The sequence below is a fragment of the Adelges cooleyi genome, unplaced genomic scaffold (assembly GCF_023614345.1).
Source record: "Adelges cooleyi isolate 19-005CV unplaced genomic scaffold, UGA_ACOO_1.1 ACOO_flye_CR_arks_rails_tigmint_CR_PRNA_9, whole genome shotgun sequence".
Taxonomy (NCBI): domain Eukaryota; kingdom Metazoa; phylum Arthropoda; class Insecta; order Hemiptera; family Adelgidae; genus Adelges; species Adelges cooleyi.
Window position 1 is genome coordinate 3857454 of NW_026096579.1, and position 21970 is coordinate 3879423.

The 21970-nt window shown below is 28.9% G+C and overlaps 2 protein-coding genes across 3 annotated transcripts in view; one reads left to right on the forward strand and one right to left on the reverse strand.

Annotated features, from left to right (window-relative positions):
- Positions 1 to 11315, reverse strand: part of LOC126846936 (protein sprint) — a 74134-nt gene extending 62819 nt beyond the window's left edge. Inside the window, exons 1-2 of the mRNA XM_050586842.1 lie at positions 11079 to 11315; positions 10858 to 10952 (exon numbers count right to left, since the gene is read on the reverse strand). Of these exons, the coding sequence (XP_050442799.1) occupies positions 10858 to 10926 (69 nt within the window). The 5' untranslated portion in view covers positions 10927 to 10952; positions 11079 to 11315. The remainder of the gene's footprint in view (positions 1 to 10857; positions 10953 to 11078) is intronic.
- On the forward strand, positions 4305 to 21939 carry LOC126846939 (general odorant-binding protein 72-like). 2 transcript variants are annotated; one of them, XM_050586850.1, is made up of 7 exons: positions 4305 to 4491; positions 17765 to 17843; positions 17902 to 17954; positions 18042 to 18077; positions 20168 to 20282; positions 20355 to 20419; positions 21641 to 21939. In XM_050586850.1, exons 2-7 carry the CDS (start codon positions 17801 to 17803, stop codon positions 21662 to 21664), a joined length of 336 nt encoding a protein of 111 aa, XP_050442807.1. In that variant the 5' UTR covers positions 4305 to 4491; positions 17765 to 17800; the 3' UTR covers positions 21665 to 21939. The 2 variants fall into 2 exon arrangements, with proteins under 2 accessions (XP_050442807.1, XP_050442806.1); XM_050586849.1 differs by lacking the exon at positions 4305 to 4491 and adding an exon at positions 17326 to 17519.
- The last annotated feature ends 31 nt before the right edge of the window (positions 21940 to 21970 follow it).

Below are 21970 nucleotides of genomic sequence, written 5' to 3' on the forward strand. Positions count from 1 at the left end.
ATACAACATTGAGGATTTATAATTTTATCATAAGATAATAATTAATTTTAGCCATTTTAAGCTTAACAACCCACCATGGATCATTGCTACCCATTTCAAGGAGTATGTTTCTGAACCATATTTCATATAAATAAAAAACGAATGCCAAGTTTATTCCTTTACGATTAATCAAGTTTAACTTTAAAATTGTCGTTTTATAACTTCGAACTTGATCATTATTCATTTTTTTAAAAGAACCTCGGTGGACTAACTTATTTTAAACAGACGATCATTAAAATCGCTCAGGTATATTAATTATTTCGATTTTGAGCGCAGGTGATTTGGACGAAGGCAATTAAAACATGTGACGTTTGAAAAATCTATTAGGTGGTCTTTAATATTGGTAAGGCCTCGCGCAACAGATTTTTCATGTTTTCCCCTAGAGGCAAGTGAAGTGTCACGCAGACCGAGAGAGAAATTTCAGACAGCGGGAAAAATAAGCTACAGAAAAAAAATAAATAAATGCTTAAACCGGATCGCGTGACACGCTGTTTTTGCAAAACCCCTCGCTTTTTTTATTTCTGTACCACGAACGAGCCGCATCGCCTTCACGCGAGTCCTGCATATAAAAATACACAACACACGCCTGTTATACGGAATGTGGAAACCACACGCCTACGCACACATGAACGACACTCCCCAGGAGAGGTGAAGGCGAGACCGAAAAGAAGGAGAGATTTCGTAACGAGATGTCAGGAAGAACCACCTTCCTCGGTGCTGATCGGTATACAAAAATTAAATAAGTAAAAACTACTTACAGTGTGTATTGTCAACAGCCGAATGCAGTACAGAGGGTAACACATTCATACAATGCAATTAACAGTTAACGTTGTAATGGGGCGAATGCAGTTTTCATCAATGTCAGCACAGTTGTTATATAAAGTTAGCGCTACAATTTGGAATGAAAATCTGAGCCGACCCGATGAACAATACGGTTTAATTGAGAAATCCCATTGTGCCGAATCAACCCTTTTTGGACTTACTACAAGGGACAAATTCAATTAGGAAATTGACAACGAGTTAACATTCCGTTTTATTTGTTATGTATTCTGAAAGGGGATTAACTATATAGTATAGTGTAAGTAATTTCGAGCAAAGGCATTGCATTTTTTTTTAACCATAACAATTGATAAGTATTGCGACAAAATGAAAGTACGTGTAATTACTTCAATCTTTTCATTTATAAAATTGCAACGTCTTCTAGAATCTAGAAAACGTGCTCGGAAGTTTTGACTATTAGTGCTATGGTTCCAGCAAAACTTACAAGACATTTATAAACAAAGCACCAGCAATATAAGAGTAAGTCAATCGTTTTTTTTTTTAAGAAAAGAGAGCTAATTGAAAGCTCAGAAGACACCATTCGAAATACGGCAATGGGAAATGAGTTAGATTCTAAAGCGTCATTTTTGATATCGCATAATTTAGTTATATTTTGCTGTATTGAGTGTATTGTTGTCATGTTTTGTCTACTCTCCTTTTTTGAAGATATTTTCATAAGAGCTCTGCATAAAAAATATCATTGTTTGGCGTTACGTGATCTAAAAAAGTTTAAGAAACACTGTTCTAGAAAACGTATTTTTTGTTTAGTTATAACCTTGAGGTTAGTTGACAAACAAAATGAAAATACATAACGATAAGTATAAATACATATGATCATAAGAGCTAACAACCGATAATTATACGACTTGAGACGACATTTTGGGAAAATAAAAATAAAAATTTACATTTTTGTTTGTAATAGAAATTTAAAATTTGTTTTGCGTGCAAATTGTCTTGAACATTGAAGACGACTACACCACGTAGTCAATATAATTTGTATCTTATAAGAAAACGTTGGCGAATTTCGTTTACTGCTGGATAAGAATCGTTTATATATTATGATTATTATTTTTGGGTATGTTCGAGAGCAGGCAGGCACGCCATGAGCTGGAAAGCCGTTTATGTAAATGCAAAGTGAAATCAGCGAGATTCCATAACAGCAACTGGTACGGGTGGTGGAGTATTGCTTTATCTAAGTGTAGAGGGTGGAGATTTGTTTGAATGTGAGAAATCATAAAGAACACCGCCACTACCATCGCCGTAGCTGTATAATATTTACCGATGCGCAGTATGAGGGGTGGGTAAAAATATGCAAATGCGTAGGAGTGCGTAAAAGGTAGGGGGCGAACAGTTATGATACCTCGTTTCGGGTTAAACGCGAAAAATATGCTAAGATCGAGAAAGTTATCCTCCGGAAGACCACGAGAATTGAATAAAGGCGCGCAAATATTTCCTTTTTGGTAATATTACACCTACAGAAAACCTTAATACATAGGTGCACTTACTGTTCTATATAACGCAAAATATAAAACTATTTACTTTGGAAAAATATAATTTTAATAAAAAATGTACTGTTTAAGGTAGCGCAAGTCACAACCGTTGTCTCAGCTTTCAATTTCTAGTTTTATAAATACAAAAACACATGCTAGGAAATGTACAAAATATATAAACATCGTGTAGTGAACGATATTAGTAGCAAGTAAAGAAAATACGTTCTTGCGATATTGTACAGGAAGATGGACAAGTTATTAAAAGAACACAGTGCCATGTGAACATGATTTAATACGAACATTTAAGAAGCTTACCGTTTAATACATACAAGAGATTCTCGGGGGACTGCAGCATGAAAGCCAAACAAATAACAAGAGGAAATATTAATATGTTATTCTGGAGGGCGATTTTTCACATTTTAAAATGTTCAACATATTTAAAAGTTTCTCTTTATTTTCAGACTTATTCACGAATAAATTCCCCTTACCTCCGTTATTCTGAATAGTTATTTAAAAAACCCGTTTAATATAAGCGTACAACTAAGTAGAGTGTATAGAAAAAAATAAGATAATCCTACTTGAAAATATTGCATTTGTCAACTTATTAATTTAATACTTTTAAGACGTAAAAAAAAAAGTTTTTTAAAAATATATTCAAAATAGCCAACTAGTCAAAAATAACAATTGCAGTATGACTTAAGTGTTAAAACTATTCCACATGTTTTTTTGCACAAGCACGTGCTAAAAATGTAAAAACATAATTTCCGTTGCCTTATCGCTTGTCAACATTCGAATGTATTAGTTTTTTTATGATAATCAGAACAAGAATGTAATGTTTACAAAATTGTATTTTTGTACGAAATTATTTTTGAAAGAAGGTATGGAAAAAAAAATAATAAAGATTTATAAAAAATTTGTGAGAAAATTTAGAGATAGACCATAAAGAAGTGGGTGGAAATTATAGACCTAGATGTAGCAATTTATGGAGTAATAAAAAAAGTGTCGGTTAATTGATATAAATTGTTTTATTGGTGACACTGTTGATTATAAAAAGTACTTCGATTACATTTATTATTTCTTCCCAAATAAACAACAACTTGTTCTATAGTAGCCTGGGAGCAGAAAACCTGTTCGCAGTGCAGGGAATTTAACCAAATCCGGTATATTTCGAACAAAGTTCAACACCTTACCGTGCCACACGGGTGAACGATCTCGTAAAGTATTTTATACCTACGATTAGTTTTGACCAACATAATTTAAACAAATCTAACCTGACACAGAGTTGATGGTGGTTAAAATATATACATAATAAGACTACATAAAATAATTGCAAGAACACACATAATATATGGTAACGTGTAAGAAATGTAATGTTACACATAGCATGTTAGAAAAATGAATAATGAGATAAAAATTGTCATAAAATAAACTAACAAAATAAGTCAATGCTCTAAAATTATTAAAGCCGTTTCCAAATAATCAATATCGGAAACTAGATGTTTACTACTTATTTTTTCAAACACAGAAACAGTGTTTGATTTACATATAATAACAGACTAAAATGTATACGTCATTTGATTTAAATAATACAAATCATTCATACTATTTTTTATGTACGTACTTATTTGTATTTTGTTTATAGATAATAATATAATCAAACCCGTTTTTTTCAATATTTCCTATTTCAAGTTCAAGAAGATAGCGCACATTCAAAATGCACACAATATAATCCACATTAAATTGTCATGGGGAAACTGTAAAATAAAAAAAACTGTCATCGTAAAGATTCGTATAGATTTATATTGTCTGTACTGCTAATGGAAATGTTATTATTAATAGTCATAAATCTTTTACACTCTTTGGCCAGCAAGTATGTCACTTCCTTTCGATAACGATAAAACTAGTAGGCAATGTTGGCTTATCAGTGTGGTTAACATAAAGCCTCTGAACAATGCGCATTAAACACATACAACAATACACGCGTTTTTATATTATGTAGTACGCCGTATTTAAACTTTTTTTTTGAGCAGCCGATTCAATGCATCAACTATAATATACACATCTAGAGAGAAGACCCCACTGCTGTTATCATTGACAAACCATAATAGTGGAGAAACCGAACTCTGCCGAAAGCTATACATAGGTAAGAAATAATAATAATGCATCGAAACTTTTCTTTTCCGATATTCTTTTGGTTACTGCTTTTTAAACCACGGCAATAATAGGATTATTTACAATGTAATATTATAATAGTAGGATTATATATTATTATTTTTATACATATTAAAATAACAACAAATACTTATATGCATTGTTAAACGTATTTAATTAAATGCGTTACTCCCCTTATCTCACTACCTGCAGAATAAACAAATATTGAAACCATCTTAATGCCTCTTTTAGCCTCTTCGCGTTCTTTGTAAATGTTTCGTTTAAGAAGCGTTATAAGAAACTTTGTATTACCGTGAGCATATAATATTATACATTTGAATTTACGGAAAGCACATATACTGTATAAACTTAAAAAAGGCTGTATACAATAATTAAGTGTTTTTGTAATTTTCTGTTTACCCAAAATAGGTTTCATAAATGTTGCGAATGCACTAGTTATTAACCGATTATAAATCACAATGTAAATTTAATTTCTAAAAAGTATGATATTATATTTTGACCTTATCCTCCTATATTATAACTTTACTTAATTACATAAATTTCCTTTTAAAGTAATACATTTGGGCAAAAGTAAAATAATAAATATTTATAAGAGCATAACTATAGAAAAACAACCTTGAAATTACAACAAAAAGAAAAAAATGAACAATAAGTTATAGTAAGACGCATGTTCTTCGCAATGTAATACGTTTTCAAAACGGTCAAGCTTAACATTGTAGACTAGTACAGTACATTTTAAACAATTTCGAACCAAATCGGTGTAAAGGCCAATATTACTTCCGGTAACACGTGTGACACAGAGAACAAAATCCGTACACAAGTTAGGAACTTTATAAATCGCTATAAGCAAAACTCAACGTCTTATATATTTTGTATATTATTATAAATCGACAGAGGGGAAAGGTCCGTAGGTGGGAATGGCGGCGAAGAAGCTAATATTAGCGAAACCTGTATAAAACGTATTGCTCCTTTCCGGGTCGAATGTAAGCTCGATTTGTCTTCACGACTATGTGCTTCCTCTTTTATATATAAAAGCTGAGAATTTCGACAATATTTCACATCAAACTAGCTACACACACTCCCGAGGGGTCGAATCTCAAATTCGAGCGACCGATATGTATTTGTCTTCTGTAAAATGTTTAAAACGTGTTACCTAATAAGTCTTTTGCCGCTTCCACCCCTTTTCGGGTTTCTTAACGGTAGGTAATAATATGTAACCGTCAACGTACAATGGAAACAACTGAACGAACATTCGTATAATGTTTTGTTCATTATGAAGTTACCGCCTTAGACATTTGTTATAAATACTCGCTTATAATAGGTGTACACCAAACAGACTTAAAATTAGTCTCGACGATACAATTTATACGGACCATTATCAATTATTACAGAATACAGTATAATATACAGACGCATAGTCATTTCAAACGATTAAACCCCACTAGAGCAATGTACTATAATTCTTATACAGACATATTTTTATGCACTTTTTAGTACCAAATACTTTGTACGGTATTGATAACCGGCAAGTATAAAAAAAAAAAAGACTATTCATGAGACACGAGAATCCACAATCTCATATTTTTAACGAGACAACCGGAGACACACAAATTGTGAACCTACGCAATGTTTGTTTATTTATTGATATTCTTCTGGGATACCCACGCCAAAAATTAAAACCCAAACCAGACCCGTTCTTACGCATACTAATGGCGAAACACACAGTTGGAATAAGCCGCAGCTACTCTATAAGATAATAATCTATCGTGGTCGATGTTATTTGCATATTATGTAAAATTGAACTAATTCGACCTTATATACAAACAAAGTCGTTTAATTTTCAACTGTTGACGTAATTTATTTTACTAGACTTTTTTTTTTTACAATATAATAATATGTAGTTTGATACACCAACAATAAAAAAATTTTCAGACACATTATAGCCTAAAGGTAAATATTTAAATATATGATTAATAATTCAAACCAATAATTTAGATGATTATATGTCATATTCATACACGAATAATTGTATTATGTGGGATAGTGATTATAAATGGAACGATGTTGACTTTACACATTATTTACGGAGTAGAAACAAGTTCCCATAGTCGTCCATCGAATTTGATTACTTAACGAGATCCACAAAGAAGTTTTGACAATTATAAGCCTCTGTTAAAAAAAAAATACAACAGAACTATATATTTTAATTGAACGTATAATTCAAATGTCCATATAAATATCGGTCCAGTGTCATGAATCATGACTCATAATGAACATTACTACTTATTGTTACTTTCTCTTTATCTCATTCATAATTAATATCCATTAGGTACCGTAGTAACGGTAGGATTTATTTAAGTTTTTAGGATTCTAACTATTTAGATACACCGTTGTAGCCGGTATATTGTCATAACGAGTATCCTTATAAGTAATTTTGTTTTTTTTTTTGTCTGTAACAAAGACTCAAACTTATTATAATATTCTAAATAAACTAATATATTAGGCTCGTTTATGAATGCATTATTTTTACGGGATGCACACTTAAAATTTATAGGATTTTTGTAAGTTTTAAAATAAAACAAAAACAATTTTAACAAAGCATTTATGGAAGGTATGGTACTTTAATAAAAGGATCAGCATTTTTAACACATAAAGCGATTGTCTTTCATACATTATTCAGTATACGCTAACCTTAAAACTCTTAAAAAAAAAATTGGCTACGTTGTTTGTGGGCCAATTCTTTAAAAATAATCTTCCATTATGCGCGTATAAATTGAATATTCTTAAACAAAAGGTACTGTTTTATAAAAGCAGTAATAATAATGCAATCATAATTATAATAACAAATACCGTCGAATATATAAAGCGCTATAAGAAGAAAAATAGATTGGCGTTCCAGCATATTTTAAAGCGACGTAAAAAAAAGAGCATAAAAGCTAAAGGAGCATCTTTTAAATTGCACTAACCTAATGCTATTTATTCAACTTTATTCAAGTTTTTACAATAACAGATATATTTTATGACCACACGCGTGGCATAGCTACTCAAGTCTATATGCCATATTTTTTTCAGAGTACAAAAAAATAAACATAATTAATACAGTTATTAATAGTTTAATTATCAGTTAATAATAATTACCTACTATAAAACCCTATCAATTGCTCTACAAAATGAAATACTAACATTTAAAAAGGTTTTAATTTTGTTAATGCAATGCTCCTTGCATTTTTTTTAGATTTTAGAGTATTTTTTTTTACTTGATGTTAAAAAATAGCATAAAGACTTACTACAGATAGTAGCCACGCTAAAATGTCGATTTGTCTAGAACCATTGGCGCGTGCAGCTATAAGATAGAGTATGTACCATGCGAAGTTATTAAAAGGGATTTTCTCGTGTAATTATTTTTGTGGTCAGACAAATTAAACAAGGCCATCGAACTTTAACAAACCGCATTGAGGTCAAACAAACTTATCCCTCTGCCGCTTGCTTGGACTACAATTCAATTTATAAAATGTCCTAACCGTCGTTTTAATTGTTTGTGGTCGTTTTTTTTATTTACAAAAGTTTTATATTGGTTTTTATTTTTTTTTTTAAACGCGTCCTATTATCTTGTTCTGCGAGCAATGTCCAGTAACGCTATTAAGTAGAAACTATTGTAGTAATGTCTGGCGGTCGTATTTTAAGCCCTAATATTAATTTACATAGAAATGGCGCTTAAACATCGATTACCGCAAGCTGTCCAGTAGGGTTTGAACACCCAAAATAAATTAAGTAGGGTGCAAGCGTGAAAAAATCAAATACAACCCTTCAACCCCCATTTTATAACCAGGTTGTAGTTTATACTTGCAACAGAATTATGGTAAATTCATGATTTACATGAACACACTAACGACTATATCAGCAATTAAAAATATATTTTAATAAAAAGGGATAAGAAAAGAGTTATTTTTGGAAAGTAAAATTTCCAACTGTTTTCGCATGAAATTAGAGAAACAAGGAACTAAATATTTATTTTTTTTTTTTAAAAAGTAGACAAACACCCTGATTGTTTAAAAAAAAATTAGTTTACACTAATTATTGGCACTTGTTTTAATTTCCGAAAATTGTCTCAAATTAAATAATGCCAACTTCTATAATATCAACAATATAAATAATGATGACAATATAAACAAATTCTTAGATTCAGTATTCACTCGTGTTTTTAAATCCAAACTAGCGACAATACATTATTTTTGTACGTTATACTTTTTAAGAAACACAAATAGTAGGTACAATAAATAATCATTTTTTTTTAATAAGTAGGTATAACTTTCTGTAAAAAGACCCAAATTATTTTTTAATATTTAAATAGCGTACTTCGGATAGAGCTATAAATAAACAATATAAAGCTCAATAAGTTTTATAGTTGCACCAATTACATTATTTAAATGTAATAAGTACTAATTTAAGAAAGAAACTTGCACGGCATAAAAAGCAATACTTTTGATTTTTACCATACAATATGTTTAACTAATAAAATGGTTTTTAACATTAGATGTCAAGGTTTTTTAGTTGATTGTACACTTTAGTCACTAGAAACCATTTTTTTTGTCAACAGTGTATAATTTTTATTTTTAAACACATTTACCACTTTATTCATACAATATTAATTATAACAATGACAGTTTTTTTTTTATTGAAACATTACATTAATTTTTAAAATTTTAAGTTGATTAATTTAGGGCCATTAATGCATTTTTCAAGGATACGTTTCTATAGCAAAAACGCAATTCTCTATTCCGAAACTATGCGTCAGTCTGTCGCTGATGAGAGAGATAGCGGCTCCTTTTTGCTTGGTACTTTATCGTCCAGCAAACAGAACCGTCCATGACCGAGTGTCGGACCACATGTATTAAATTACATTTTAGAATAACTACTACAATAAATTAGTTGGGTAAATTTTTATTTATGGTCCTATTATGAAAACGTATACATGTTTTATAATAATATCCTGGATTAATGCAACGTTCACCCATTGCAAGTAAATAATTTCAGTCTCATCTAATATGCTGAATCCAACCAAGTTTATGATATTTTTTTTTTTTTTTTAATATTTCCGATAAAACGCTACTAGGTCATTGGTAATGACTTATTACTATTTAGGCCGGTATCAATTTTGAGTTGATAATACAATTTATTATGCTTATTCAATTCGTTATCATACAGTTTTTGGAATCATTTATTTCAACAAAGAGTTGAATGCACAGTTAAATGTAAAAATGTTTTGGTTACATTTATTGTTTTTTATAGAAATGGTTATTATTTAAAAATTTTAACATTTTAGATCAACAAACATATTAGCCAAGTACTGACTTTGATCCCAGTTCACATTTGAATACCATACAAATTTTCATGTTCCATCACAAAATATTAGATACTCTTTTTGAGGTTTTAAAATTTTTAAAATATACAAACTTCTAGTATAATTCTACTGATATAACACTACAGCACAACAGTACTCAATTAAAACCTTAATAAAAAAATGTATTTGAATGAGTCAAATGACTGATAGTGGAAAAAATTAATGTAAAAAAAAATATTACTTTTTAAAGCATGAACTACCAAAACATTAAAATTTGCAAACATACACTCACATTTCTGAATGCCAATCATAGACCAGACCTGTTAATTAACAGTTTTAAAATTATTAAAATACTTAAGATAAAATATTTGAAATTTATGATACATTCTGTTATAGAATATAGCTTAAAGTAGATTTTATAATTATTTTTTAAGGTAACTTGAAAAGAACCTAAATACTAAGTAGTATATTATAGTACTAAGTTGCAATTGTTATTAACTAAGAAATTTATATTCTAAACTATTTAGAAAATTAAATAAAAATTTACATATTTGATTAATAAATAATTAAGATTTTGTTGAAGTACTAAAACTAAGAAATGAGCAAAACGTATCATGACATAGTGAGGCGTACACAACACAAAATTTGTAATGTATACAAGGCAAACAGTTAAGATAATGCGCTGGTAAACTAAAAATATATTATTATTTCAGAACAAAATTTACATAAAGTCATAAGAACTACAATAAATGAGACATTTTATCTTTGCAGACTTAGGAGTTCCTCTTAATAATTTAAACTTATCATAGTTTGAGTCTAACTAATTTATATTCTAACCCATATATATTACACGGTTCAATTGTTAAAAAAAATTGTTCAAAAATGTATTGATAATAACAAAGCTTACCTAGTGTGTTTTGACTTTTAAGAAAAAAGATAATAAAAAATGTTGTAGAGGAGGTCGGTGGAAATTCAATTTTAAAAAGTTGTACTCACCAGCATGTAGGATGACCCAGCCGCAGCTACCGGCCTCTGCTTTTCGTTTTCCGGTGTTCTGTCGGCCATAATATTTCACTCTATCACGTAGTGACCTAATAAAACACACAGGTACATCAAGGAATAAATTTGTACAAAAACTATATGGAAAAAAGATAAATCACTACAATACATTGTAATATTCTTTAGATATACGATAACAGAAATATATCATTACTCACCAATAAATCCGTAAAGTTCCATAGTTTTTTTGCACGTACCAACACGTCACTAAATCGTCTACACTAAGGGCGCGGCATAAATAATAATTTAACATAAACAAAAGATCGCCTTTTTTGGTTTCGCGGCGAGTTATTCAAATAACACCAGTTTCGAAATCAATTCAATCTAACGGCTACGCGACACACTATCGGTTTGACAATAATAATTATAAAAAAAAAATAATAATAATAACAACAATACAAATACACGTCCAGCGCGTTATCCCAATCAACAGGTTGTGTGATAAGACCTAAAATAGTGATAACATGAAAAAAAAAAATAACAATAATCAACTGTGCTGGTTATGGGCAACAATATAGACATGGCAAAACGTAGGGGGGAAAATATGTATCCCGGCGGCAAACACTCATCGCCACGGAGAACCGAACACAGTGTGACCGGTTGTTGCTGCCTACAAGTGTCGTACCTATGGTTTGTTTTGGATTGTACACATGAGATAAGCACTCGCTCGTATAGCTTGTTCATTGTAATAAAAATATAGTCCGTAGGTGGTTCCGGTTGTGGTGGCTTGTGGAGTGTTGTATTATTCGCTATTGTAATTAACTATATATTATTTTAAACATAATAATAATATTATCATTAAGAGGGCGTCGCACCGGCGATTTTCAGTGGTAAAAACATGTTTAAGCAGACTGAAAATCACTCGCTTAATTTTGGTTGTAGAGTAAAAGCACCCGTAATAAAATTAAAAGACGACAATATTCCTGAGGGCAAGACGGTGCGTTAAAAAAAAAAAAAAATTATTTGAAAAGTTACAGTCATTTAAAAATGTTAAATTACTCGTTATTTGTAAACTATGTATTGAGGCGTTATTACTTAGAATAATGAAAAAAAACGCACCGTCTTGCCCTCCGGAATATTGTTCTCTTTTAATTTTATAATGGGTGCTTTTACTCGAAAAACAAAATTAAGGGAGTTATTTTCAGTCTGCTTAAACATGTAGATGAAAAAACATTTTTTAATCGCTTTCAAGTATGCTGTGATAGTCCAGAAAATAAATCAACTGCTAAAATAGAGTCCTAGTTATTGAACTAATAATTACACATCACAGTTTAACCTTTAAATTAAGATTTTGTAAAAAATTTCCTATACTTCACGCCTTAAAAATGGGCGGTGTGACGCCCTCTTAAGAGGATTGCATGCGATCTGTTTATAAGGAGTTTTATATAGGCAATATTTGAGAGAGAAAAGGTTTTAAGAGGACGCTACCCAGGCCATTTCTAAGGAGTAAAGTATAGGCAATTTTTCGAAAAATCTTTAATTATTGTTTGAACTATAATGTATACTTATTAAAACAGTAATGAGGATACTCAGATTGCCATTTTTTTCGTCAGACTATCGCAGTCATTACTATAGGATAAATTACAATCTAAACTGCTTTGCGCAGGACAAGTATGTGAGGCCAGTATTAACAGTAAATTGTCACAATGTATAGAGAAGAACTTTATCCATGGGGTAACGTTTTATTTTTTTCGATATCTATACTTAATGAGATGTGAATTTTTCGTGAATAAATTACGGGTGGGTTGCGTCCTCTTAATAGATTTCGACCACGCCAATTAATTTACCGGTTAATTTGTATAAGCTTCAAAGTGTTATTTTTAATTTAAATATTTTTTTCCATGAGTAAAAGCCATTTTGGTTTCTTTTAGAGTAAAAAGCTAGACAAAATGTCGATTACATAGGATGGTCTAATTTCAGTTCTGTCAAGAGATTCGAGTTCTTTGGCTACTTTACTAAGATAGGTTTTTTTTTTCTGATCAGTAATCAAGCTATCAAAGTCCTCAATTTAAAATTTGTATGGAATATACCCGTAATACCAATGAGCATACTTTATTATATTGTTATAACTAATATATTATACTATATAATATACAGAGTGATCCATTTAATGCGAAACACTAATTTTCTCAGAAAATAATTACAATTTTAGAGTTTTTTTTTTAAACAACATTTTTACCTGCGTTATTATACAATATTATTAAATGACCAAATTCACCTTTTTTAGTATTTTACACAATGCTATAGACTTTTGAAACATCTATGGGAGCGTATATATTTAATTAACTGTTTAAAAAATAATAATATATGCTAAATATTTGTATTAGTCGATAACCAGTCGTTTGAATGATTACTTTAAAAGTTATATTAGAGTTTATACTTTATGACCCGTTACGGGAAGTAGAGTGAGGTTGAATAGTGCGAGCAGGTAAAAATAATAATAACTAATAATATAAGTATAAAGCCTAGAAAAACTATACTTCGAACCATCCCTAAAATGACCGGCTTATTTTTTTTTCAACTTAATACATTTTACAAAAAAAAAAAATATGCACGTTGAAAAATATAACTGTTTATTAATACTAAACGATTTTCTTTTGGATTTTCTTTCTTTTTTTTAACGTTACGCGAAGGAGATTTTTTATCGCTGTTTTTCGGTGGTCGACCTTTAAATTGGATAGCCTTTCCTCGGCGCGCTAATGTCAACCATACAGTTGTCATGTCGGTGTTATTATTACGTAACTTTACATAAATGTTTTTCTTATAAGTATTAACATTCATTACTAATATTAGCGTATGCAATTTTTTATAAATAATAAATGTATACGTATATTTTAAAACTTAACCACTAACGCACAACTTAATTTAAACATTGACCACATAATAAAAATACATGTGAACAAAATACTGTAGTTACTTATTATTTTGGTACTTATATTTTGTTTCCCCGGGTCAATCAAACTATTTATATTTATATATACTAGGTTTTTCTATATTACACAGTTTTGCATCAAAGAGTTTCTTTTTAAGGTTTTATCAATTATAAGAATTTCTGAAGACCTATGATTATAGATGGCGAACTGGGGTTTAGCATCCCAAAATAGTATAAAGCCCCCGGGGTATATTTATTAGCGAATTTTAATCTCCCCAGTCCTCTTAATATTTGACAGAATCTCCCCGTTTCTACGATTTTCCAGAACTACTATGTTTCGAACCATTGTGCTGGCTTTTTTTTTATAGAATACCAGTCTCTACACTTTTTACTTACAAATTATATCAAATTTAAAATGTATAAATGAAACGATTTTATATTGTAATATTATTTAGCTGTTCATTTCAAACATTATCTTTTTTTGAAATTATAAGGCTAAGATTTTAAATGCAATCGTAGTAATAAAATGACAAATTATAAAAATATATTTTAAAAATGTAATTTACTCACAGTTGGCTACCTAATATTTGTATGCATTTAAAACAGTAAAATTATGCGTTAATGGCTATCAGCTGCGCTATCTATTGGTCACAATATGAAGCCTATTTTAAACTAAAAAACGATATTCTGCGAATGTTTATTAAACGTGTACATTACTTTAGAATTATTAAAATAAGTAGGAAAATGTGTTACAGCAGTCATATTTTATAAAAACTAAAGAGACCTATGAAATTATAATAAAACTGTAGTCATTTTTGAAAGAAACCGTTATTTCGAGGAAATCAGTTGATAAATAATATTGTTGATGGTCGATTTTGATTTTACATCCAATATTGGATATAATATTTTATTATGGCCATAAGTAATAATTACAATTATAATTATTTTCTTTAAGGGGCTGATTTTTAATATAAATATATTAAGATGAACGGTGAATTCTGAAAAACAACGAACTATAAGAATAGACATAGGGTATTAATATATCTTTTTATTAGTAGTTTGGCATAAATAAATATGGGTAACATTGGAAAACAACAACTCGGACCCTTTGCTGATTTATTATATTGTCCCTCGGGAATCAAAATATAAAACAGCAAATGAATGCAAAACAAACAGCATCGGGCATGATGCTTTTTAATTAGAGAGATGCATACATTTACCCGAAACGGAATACGGACAAAACTTTGAACAAGGGTCCATGGCAATAATAATAATTTAGAGTATTATCACTGGGGGTCGGGGCGTTTTCATAAAATAATAAACACTCCCCCGAGATTGCTAAAACTACAGTGTTGTGGAGTATTTAGATACAACGCCAGAATAATCCGGAGAATGTATAGTATAAGCGGTTACTGGTAAACCTAGCATTAAAACGTTTAAATAGAACATGCATTTAAAAGAAAAATAATTTCCATCAGCTAAATATTGAAATATGGATAATTACGAGTTAAGAATAATAAATGTCGACATGGAGATACGTAACTCTTAATAATATCACGTTCTTAATGTGTACAGAGTCAAAATAATTATTGTTATAATTATAATATGAAAACACACATGAACTGCAGCTGGTGCCCATTGTTTGAAGGTATTAATAGTAAAACTATTTACAGAAGCCATTAAAGCTCTTGCCTCTTTGTTAAAAAAAAGGATAAGTACTATTTATAGGTATACCGTATACAAGTAAAAACAATTATTATAAACCTATATCCTTTTATACACTTAGTCCACCATTTTTTATATTATAAAATCCCAAATGCTAAATTGTTACATAACCATAGTATTTAGTTTTTATTTTCGGAAAAATAATTTTTTTATTTTAAAATCTACTAAAATCTACTAATCTACTAAGAGTGAAACGACTTAGTTTAGCTAGGTACATTAGACTAACCAACTATTAATATTAACAAAATGTATAGAGCCAATATTCAATATCTGTATTGCATTGTTTTTGTGCAAAAAATATATCGAAATATAATAATTTAAAAATCATTAACAATAAAGGGAAAAGTATAAGAAAAGTTTTTTTTAATTTTAAGGAAAAAAAATAGAAATTAAGAAAAAATAAAATACTTATTCCTTTTTTTTTTATATATAAATGACATATATGTAGGTAAATTTGTTTGTTAAATTAAATTTTAATTAATTTTTTTGTTTTTATGTTTTTAACAACATAGCTACTCGTTGTAATGGGAGGAGGGGTATTGCGAATGCGTACTATGATATTCTTTGAATAAGTAATAGGAATTCGAATTTTTTCGAATTATGATTTGTTATTTATATAAAAAACGTCCAGGTTGTCCCCATTTTACCCTATTGAATTGTACTTTGTAATTATTTTTTGGGCCACTTGTAAAATAATTTAGTGTAGAACTATAATATAGTCTATCTTGTATAATAGTAATAACCAGTGGCAGTCTCCAAGTAGGAGAAACAATAAAAACAAATAGTTTTCCTAAGCGCCTCATATTTCTACGACGTTATACATAGTTTTGTTATATTATACTTTATTTTCTTTTTGGAATAATATTTATCTCAGAAACATTTGCAATGCGTTGAAGTTTTTGTACAGTTAAACTTTAAAGGATAGAGGTCGCTGCCGTATAGATAACTTAATCATTGTAGGTACAAACATTTATCATTTTTAAAATGTTAACTACATCCCGTCATTACTACAGTAAAATAATAAAAAATGTCCAAATAGAAGAAACAAACAAATTATACGTATAGGAAAGATGGGTTGGGAGTGAGGTGAAAGTGTATCATTCAATAAGGGCAAAGTTCTTATGTACTCCTCTTGGTATTTGCATATGTTGCATGCATATTTTTTTCTTGTAACGTAGAAGTTACATAATTCATGGAGCTTGTTTTGTAGAATAATAATTTTTTAATTAAATAAAATTATAACGGTAAAACGTTTTTTTATGACGTGTTTACCGCCAAGTGCAACAAAGGTTTTTTTTTATAACGCATAAAAATGGAATATGTAAATAACTTTTTTGAATACGAAAACTAAACAAACACTAAAAATTCACTTATTATTAAAAACGAAACGTAGGTATTGTATTTTTCGTCTATCACGAACAAAAACAAGATATAAACGATTATAATCGCCACTTTGTTTGTTTCAGATTAATTAAATCTAAGTATCGCGTTTCGTTTTCAGTGATTAAGTGATTGTTTTTTTACATGTAATTAGTTTTTTAGTTTTCGTAAACAATTATTAAAAATATCACGTTGACAGTATTTATTATAAATTAAGCAACGGAAAGCCCATTGAAATATTATGTGTCTTGATATTAACCTTGGTATTGAACGACCAGGATATCCGTTATTTTTTTTCTAGAAAAGTAATAATTACTATAATATTGTGTGTTCTAATTGATAAGCTTCGTGACATTAAGTAAACATAATGACTCGATTACGGAGTAATGCTATAAATATAAAGCTATTAATTATGTTACGCACTGTAATAGTGTGCTTACTACTGTTGTATAAAATTCAAAAGGCTTGGACAGTAAGTCGGCATTAATCATAAGAGCACAAAGTGATTAACTATAATATCAATTTTACCCTGGTTATGCGAGCGCAACAAAGAAAAATGAAAACGTTGATGATGGCTTTTTGTACCATAATAGTAGCCACGTTTTTGGCATACAGCGATGCTGTAAGTACAGTCAGAATTATATATTATCGTGATAGTATGTTGTTTATAATATTTTGAAGTAGTGTAATATTATAGTGTATGTAGTATAATACGACAATGGTGATCTATCTGTATGGTTTTTTGTTTTACATTTAACTGATTACATTATGCAAGACTGATTTAAAAATTAACTTTTTAAAGAAAAATTACAATATTTTTTTTTTTTGTTAGTAAGCCCGATTAAATATCATACATTTATTTTTTAGTACTTAACAGAAGCAGCGATTATAAAGACTCAACAAATGTTAAAAAGTGTATGCTTGAAGAAACATGCAGTTCCAGAAGGTTATATCCTGATCATTGTTATCCGATTTTTTCCAGACTAATATTAATTAATTTACAGATACATTCGTGAAATGCAAAAATGGTGAATTTGCAAACGACGAAACTTTAAAAGTATGTAATGATAAATATGTAACGTTTCTTTTAATCTATTTAAAAAATATAAATCTAATACAACGTATTGCTCCTTTTATTTTTCAGTGTTATTTCGCATGCACGTTGAAAACTATGCAACTCGTAAGTACATAACATAATGCAATTTTTCTAGAAAAAATTTAAGCAACACTTGTGGTTTATATATAGTAAAAAAAATTAAGTAAAACCTTAATCAAAAAAATATATTCTATAGTGAATATCTATAGGAATGTGAACCGGTTTGTACTAGGTATCTTGTCCAAAGCTGTACCTTATGAAGCGGTAAACTAGAAGCTAAGATAATTTTGGGGTGTGAGGCTCAGGCTTCGGAATGAATTCTGGAAAAACTTTAATTTTACTCTTAACTAAAAAAATACCTTCTCAATATTGAAGATAAAATTATAAAACAAATTATATATGTGAATATGAAAACTTAATTTTTTTCTAGTAATATTATGAATATCTGTTTTGAAAACAATAAAAAAGTAGTTTATTGAGTTACTCCTCCCAGAAGTAATAATACAAGTTAAATTAGTGCTACTATTGTGGGATAACACAAATCACAATAAATATACATACTTATTTTTTTTAAGGAAAATATAGATTAAATTATTTTAAACTATCACATAATTATACTGATATAAATACTATTTTATTAGTTGAATAAAGGTAAAATAGACATTATTTTGGGAATTTCTATCTTAACTCCAGAACTTGGACAAAAGAAATTAATAAAATAATAATTAAAAAATTAAAGAATACCGAACAGTTTACTGATAAGCTGTAACAGAGGTCAGTAGGTGAATGTTGGTCTATCTTTAAAATAATTTATCATAGTATTAAATATCTAATCAAAGTCACTAAAGTATTTACATAATATTGTGTTTTTAAATGATGTGAAATTTGCTTCAGAGAACTCCACATAACATTTTATACAATAAAAAAGAAAAAAAATACAAATGTTTATTATGAAATAAAATGGTTTTATGTTTACCTATATCTACTAGGCTACTGTATGTTTACATGAATGCACGATTAACTAGTAATTATAAGAAATTATTAATAATTATTCGCTCATATTGGCACAACCCAGGCGGATTTATATAATTCACATTGGGTCCAACATTATTTACATTCTATCGAACCTATTTTGTTATTCAATTTTTAAATAAATAACTGTCAATGATTGTCAATCGATTTTTTTTTTTTTTAATAGCAGTTTTTAATTTTTTTTAACCTGTAACCTATTATAATGTATGTACAATGCGGTATTTTCGTAATTGTAAACAGGTACAAAGTATATGAACTGCTAATACGTCGCGCATGCGTCTCGTTCAAAGTTAAATTGTTAACAAATAAAAGTTCCTTTATTGTTTAGCAATCGTCAAGTAGGTATATGACGCAAATAATTAAAAGGTTGTACATTTAAAACAATATAAATACCCTGTGATATCATTAAGATTCAAATTTTCGATTAAATCGACTTAGTACTCTTCTTTTTGTTGCTGTTTATTATACTGCTGGCCAAGAAGGAGATGATTTAGTCTAAAATACTCGCATTCAATTTGCAATTTACAGAAAATACAATATATTTAATTTTCACGTTTAATAGAAAAGTGTCGTTTGTTAGTTAACGACTGGATAGCAATTTAATTTTTATTGTCCGAGAGCATGTGCAGTATAAGTACTTTGTTCCAAATTAGTTTACCGATAACGGGGTTTTTATTTGTTTCAATTGGCGTTTGAGTATTATTTTAAACTACTATCAATATTACCTTTAAAATAATGTATTGTGTATATTTCAGAATTTCATTTTTTACTCACATTCTTCTTTTTACTTATTTATAATTCCAACTGTTTTGGGTCAGTCCCCCAAGCTACCTTCTCTCAAATAATTGGACTGTGATCCACAATCAAACCTGAGCACTACTAACATAAAAAAAAAAATTTTTTGTTTATGCTTCTATATTTTTGTTAGAAAATAATAAATATATTAAGAAATATAAAAACTGTATTAACATTTCTAGATTGTTGTTGGGTTTTTTTTGTTAATCGCACTGGCTCTCAATAATAGTAGCATACTACTTCTATGAAATGTTGATCTACTTGATCAAAATGATCAACTTCATTTGAATATAAGCTAAGGATCTTTGATCATTTTTCTAAATTCTGAATACTGTGTTTTATTGTAGGTATCACCAAAGGGTATACTTGAAAAAAAACCGTTCGCTGACAAAATGAGAATGTTGTCACCGCCGTCTATTATGGAGGTCATATTGCCAGCTATTGAACAATGTACAGATAAAGGTAATTAAAACAAAAAAGAAGATAACGAGATATTTTGTTGATTCATTTAACTGAAATCTTGCTAATTTTCAGATGTAGGGAACGTTTGTGAAAATGCCTTTAACTTTATGAAATGCTCATACGAAGTGAACTCTAAAGTATGTTAAGTTAAACGTTTAAAATAAAGTTAAAACTGTTATTATAAATAATCATACAACACAAGAATACAATGATAATTAAGTGGGGGTAGTTATTATCAGGGAAGTTTGATACAGAAGTTAAGTCTAAGTTCAAAAAATTGTAAAACTAACACAATTCTATCCGTTGTTTAAAAAAACAATAATTGTCTCATACAACAAGAGTTAATGTTTAATAGCATAAAGTATGGCTGGATTTAAAATTTATTAAATCTGATTTATGTACCTATACATACTCGTTTAACGAATTTTGTTGATACCTTATTTAATAACTTAATTTAGGTTATGGTATTTGTTTCAAAATCGTATTTCCTTTATCTTAAACTTGATAATCTTTTAAAAAATGATAAACTAAGAAAAATACATTTTCATGGGTAATAACTGGGTAATGTCACGCTCGCTAAAAAAAACGTTGTTTGTTAGAACATTATCATTTTTTAATACAAACTGTAGCAGGTATAAAATTTAAAAATGTTTTGTATGAAATCTATTTTTGCGATATAAAAGCAGTGCGCAAACTGTGATAAGATTATTTGTGGCATGACTTTGCAAAGAAAAATCCATACATCATAATTCATATTTCAAACTGTATTTTAAAAAAAATATCGGAGATTTAAAGTTCAACTCATGCCAATTATTCAAATATCCTAAAAGTAATTATTATTATTTTTTTTAATTAAAATGAATTAGCGATATAAAACTAATAGATAAAACAATTTTTAGATATTATTTAATAGTATAACTGATGTATTGCTTGAATAAGTGATTTACACTGAAAAATTATTAGGATACCAATAAATGGCTTGATAATGTACCGGACTGTAATAATTTGTGCAATAGTATTCAAGTTGAACTGATCAATATAATATAATATCATTGATTATACATTGTATACTATGTATTACAATATACTCACTCGCTTTACTATGTATATAATATATAGTCAAATCTCAATGATAATATAAAAATACATTTTTATATTGTTATACTATTTGACTTACGATAGTTATTTTGCTATAATACAATATTGTTTGGTATAGGTCGATGAGATATTATTGCTGATTATTACAATATTTCAGTGTCTAAATATTCTGCAATTGTATCAGTTCTTTTTAAGTTTAAACTACACTTTGTTGGTTGATTTCGTATTTGTATTAATGTTTTGTTTTCTATTTTTTTCAGACTATGAACTATTTTCCAATTTAGGAACTATTACCGATAACGTGTGAATGGGAAATCAAATGTGTGTCAAAAACATATATTTAAATTCGATTTATTTGTTATTTAACTACTTAGTACTTGCCCTACCATGAACTATGTTTACGCAATAATCAATTACCATTTACACGATTGCCGTAGAAAAATTCTTAATAATAATTGTTCAATAAACGTTGTTCTTTTGTATCGTATAAAAACATGTGTATTTAAATTTTCAAATAGTTTATCGCGACGTCTTATCAATAGCTATTAGTATAGGTAATGTTCAATTAGTATTATGTTACATATAAATAT